The sequence below is a fragment of the Pundamilia nyererei genome, unplaced genomic scaffold (assembly GCF_000239375.1).
Source record: "Pundamilia nyererei isolate P.nyererei 1_Seehausen unplaced genomic scaffold, PunNye1.0 scaffold00277, whole genome shotgun sequence".
Lineage (NCBI taxonomy): Eukaryota > Metazoa > Chordata > Actinopteri > Cichliformes > Cichlidae > Pundamilia > Pundamilia nyererei.
In genome coordinates this window covers 648,583-651,401 of record NW_005187678.1, presented here as the reverse complement: position 1 = coordinate 651,401, position 2,819 = coordinate 648,583, and the positions used below count along the sequence as shown (strand labels likewise).

The following is a 2,819-nucleotide window of genomic DNA, read 5'->3' as shown; positions in this document are numbered from 1 at the left end:
CAAAAGAAGATCAGCTGATGAGCACAAACAGCCTGCATGCAGGATTACAGGAAATCTCAGTCTTAGTCTTACCACAGATGAACCCCGGCATTCCCAAAGCCAATCCCGGCAAACACGCTGGCCAGGTGCATGCTGGAACGAGCCTCCAGGTCCTCAGGGTCTCGCACAGCTCTGTAATCAATCAATCACGACTTATTTCAATTACAAATGAATCCAGTTGAATGAAATGCATATCATGGATATACTTTAGTTGTAGTTGGGGCCGTACCGTTTCATGTACTTGGCGACCACGTGGAGAGCATGGCGGGACCAGACATCGCTGATGGGGTTGCTGCCCTGGTAGGCTGGGCGGTTGATGGGGTTTGTAGGGCAGGGGCTCCTCTGGTCGTAGGGCAGGGCGGTGTATGACTCCAGGGCATGACTGAAAGGCAGAGATCAATCAGTGTCATGGAAGTGTCTCACATCAGGTTGGCAGTATCTCTACCTCTACGAAAACATGAAGGGAACACGCCACCATCACAGCAAATAATAATTATATTAATACTAATAATATAATGATAACAAAAATATTACTGATGAATCAAAAAATGCAGAAAATGAATAAATGTCCTTCATAAGTACAGACAGACCAGAGGACGTCGAAGCCACTGTTGGCGGCGACTCTCTCAGGCATGCTCAGTGTGTGCGTCGGATCCACGATGCCCAGTGTGGGTCTGATGGCTCTGCTGGCAATTCCTGAGCATAAACAGCCAATCACAGCTCAGGGTCCATCATAAAAACTTGGATAATGAACAACAGCTCCCGCAGCTTGGTTTCTATTGGCTGATTTATGTTTTCTATTAAATCTTCACTGACTGTCTTTCTAAAACATCTCAAAGGGGAAAATCAACTTCTAATATGCTTTTATATCCCTATTTTTATACCTGTTTTGGCTTTTAAGGGCTCGTAGTCGAAAATGGCGACACCTGTGGTCTCACTGCCGGTGCCTGCAGTTGTGGGAACTGGACACAAAAACCCAGAGTTAGCCACAAAGATGGAGGAAGAAGGAAAAAAAGCGGGACACGTCATACCTGCAATCAGCGGTTTCACAGCTCCACTCACCGGCTTCCCTTTGCCAATCGGAGCATTGACAAAGTCCAGGAAGTCGGCATCGGAGTGACACGCGTACAGATTGGCCGCTTTACATGTGTCAATCACTGAGCCACCGCCCACCGCCACAAACACATCAAAGGCATGGTTTTTAGCAAAGGAGATGGCATCTTTAAAGCTGAAATTCAGCAGAGATCGAGCTGAGGTCATTTCATCTGATAAATTAACTTATTCATTTACTTACTGATTGTCTGCCATTAACACACTGCCTAAGTATTTCAGCACTCTGATGTGCACACGGTTCATTCTGTGAGGAGGAAGAGTCATGTGACCCTGTGAAACGCCCCTATGTAGGTTTGTGAGCCGACTCAGAGCCATGAAAAAGCCTGGCTCTGATGAACTTTCTTCTCTCCTCTCTGATGAGACATTTTGGACACAAAGACATGTTTTTTTTCTCTTCATCTGACAGGCAATCATTAATCAGACCGTCACTTGTGCTGACATTGAACGCACCTGGAGTCCGTTGGCTCGACGCGGACATTGTCATAGACTTTGTACTTGACTCCGTTTTTCACTAGAGACTCAAGAACAGCCTTCATTGGAGGAAGTTGGGACAAGTTCCTGTCTGTCATCACGCAGACGTTTTTTGCGCCGAGGTTCTGCAGGTCCTGCACGCAGAGAACAGCGAACAGCCACAATGATAGGAAGGACAACACAGAGAGCCACATTGGTCACTCCTTCTCAATGCATCACATTAAAAGAAGAAAGAAAAATTCCTATCTGACCATCACATGACAGCAATGAGGAGGATGAAGATGGTTACCATGCCGATCTCTTTGCTGACTCCTTCTCCATAGCGGATGTTGGAACTCGCCATCTGAAGGAAATAAAAAGAGAAGTGAGTGCAGTACCTACCTGAGTAGGTGCTAATGGAAAAGGGATATAAGTGTGTAGTTTATCAGTCTGTTTATCATTGGGATAAAGACTGTCCACACAAAGACGAGCAAGTCAAGACTGATGGTGGTACACATAAAGTTGAGGATTTTTACCTCACCCACAGAAATCCTTATGACCCAGTGACCTTACGCATTTATCCGAGATAGATACACCTAAGTATCAATCTGAAAATCCTATATCGCCTCATTCTTGAGTTACTGTGTTCACAAACTTGTGGGTCTATGCCATGGCCTGTCCAACAGGGTGCCAATAATACCCCATCAGCCTTTTACGGCTAAGGAGTAAAAATGCCACTGTGCAGACTTTGCATGAAACAAAGATGAGATGAGCAGCATCAAAGAACTTATACAAACTCAAAACTTGGAATTTTTGACAACCTCAACAGTCTGTAGGTGGAGGTTACAGGTGTCAGTTCCTGTTAATGCACCACAGGAAATACAGATCTGGTGGTTTGGGAGTTAGTTCTAGATCAACAGATCCATGTGTAACATGCGAGCCGCAAAGTTTGTACTAAAATAGGCTGTGTAAACATGTTGGGACTATTTCTGCTGGAAAGTTGGACATGTCAACATTGAAGTCTATGGGGACTAGGGCTGGGCGATATGACCCAAAATTCATATCTCGATATTTTTTAGCTGGATGGCGATATAAGATATATATCTCGATATATTTTTTTAAGCCATAAAGTAAGAACAAAAAGAGAGTTCTTAGTCAAAGCTGTGTCCCAGATGTCACACAGGCACTTTTATTAACATACAGCATAGATGTACATG

General features: G+C 44.6%; 1 protein-coding gene across 1 annotated transcript in view; it reads right to left on the bottom strand.

Annotated features, from left to right (window-relative positions):
- adhfe1 (alcohol dehydrogenase iron containing 1) overlaps positions 1 to 2,819 on the bottom strand; it is a 9,093-nt gene that overhangs the window by 4,590 nt on the left and 1,684 nt on the right. The window contains exons 4-10 of the mRNA XM_013915251.1: positions 1,913 to 1,966; positions 1,603 to 1,757; positions 1,071 to 1,267; positions 924 to 1,001; positions 630 to 735; positions 269 to 421; positions 73 to 171 (exon numbers count right to left, since the gene is read on the bottom strand). Of these exons, the coding sequence (XP_013770705.1) occupies positions 73 to 171; positions 269 to 421; positions 630 to 735; positions 924 to 1,001; positions 1,071 to 1,267; positions 1,603 to 1,757; positions 1,913 to 1,966 (842 nt within the window). The remainder of the gene's footprint in view (positions 1 to 72; positions 172 to 268; positions 422 to 629; positions 736 to 923; positions 1,002 to 1,070; positions 1,268 to 1,602; positions 1,758 to 1,912; positions 1,967 to 2,819) is intronic.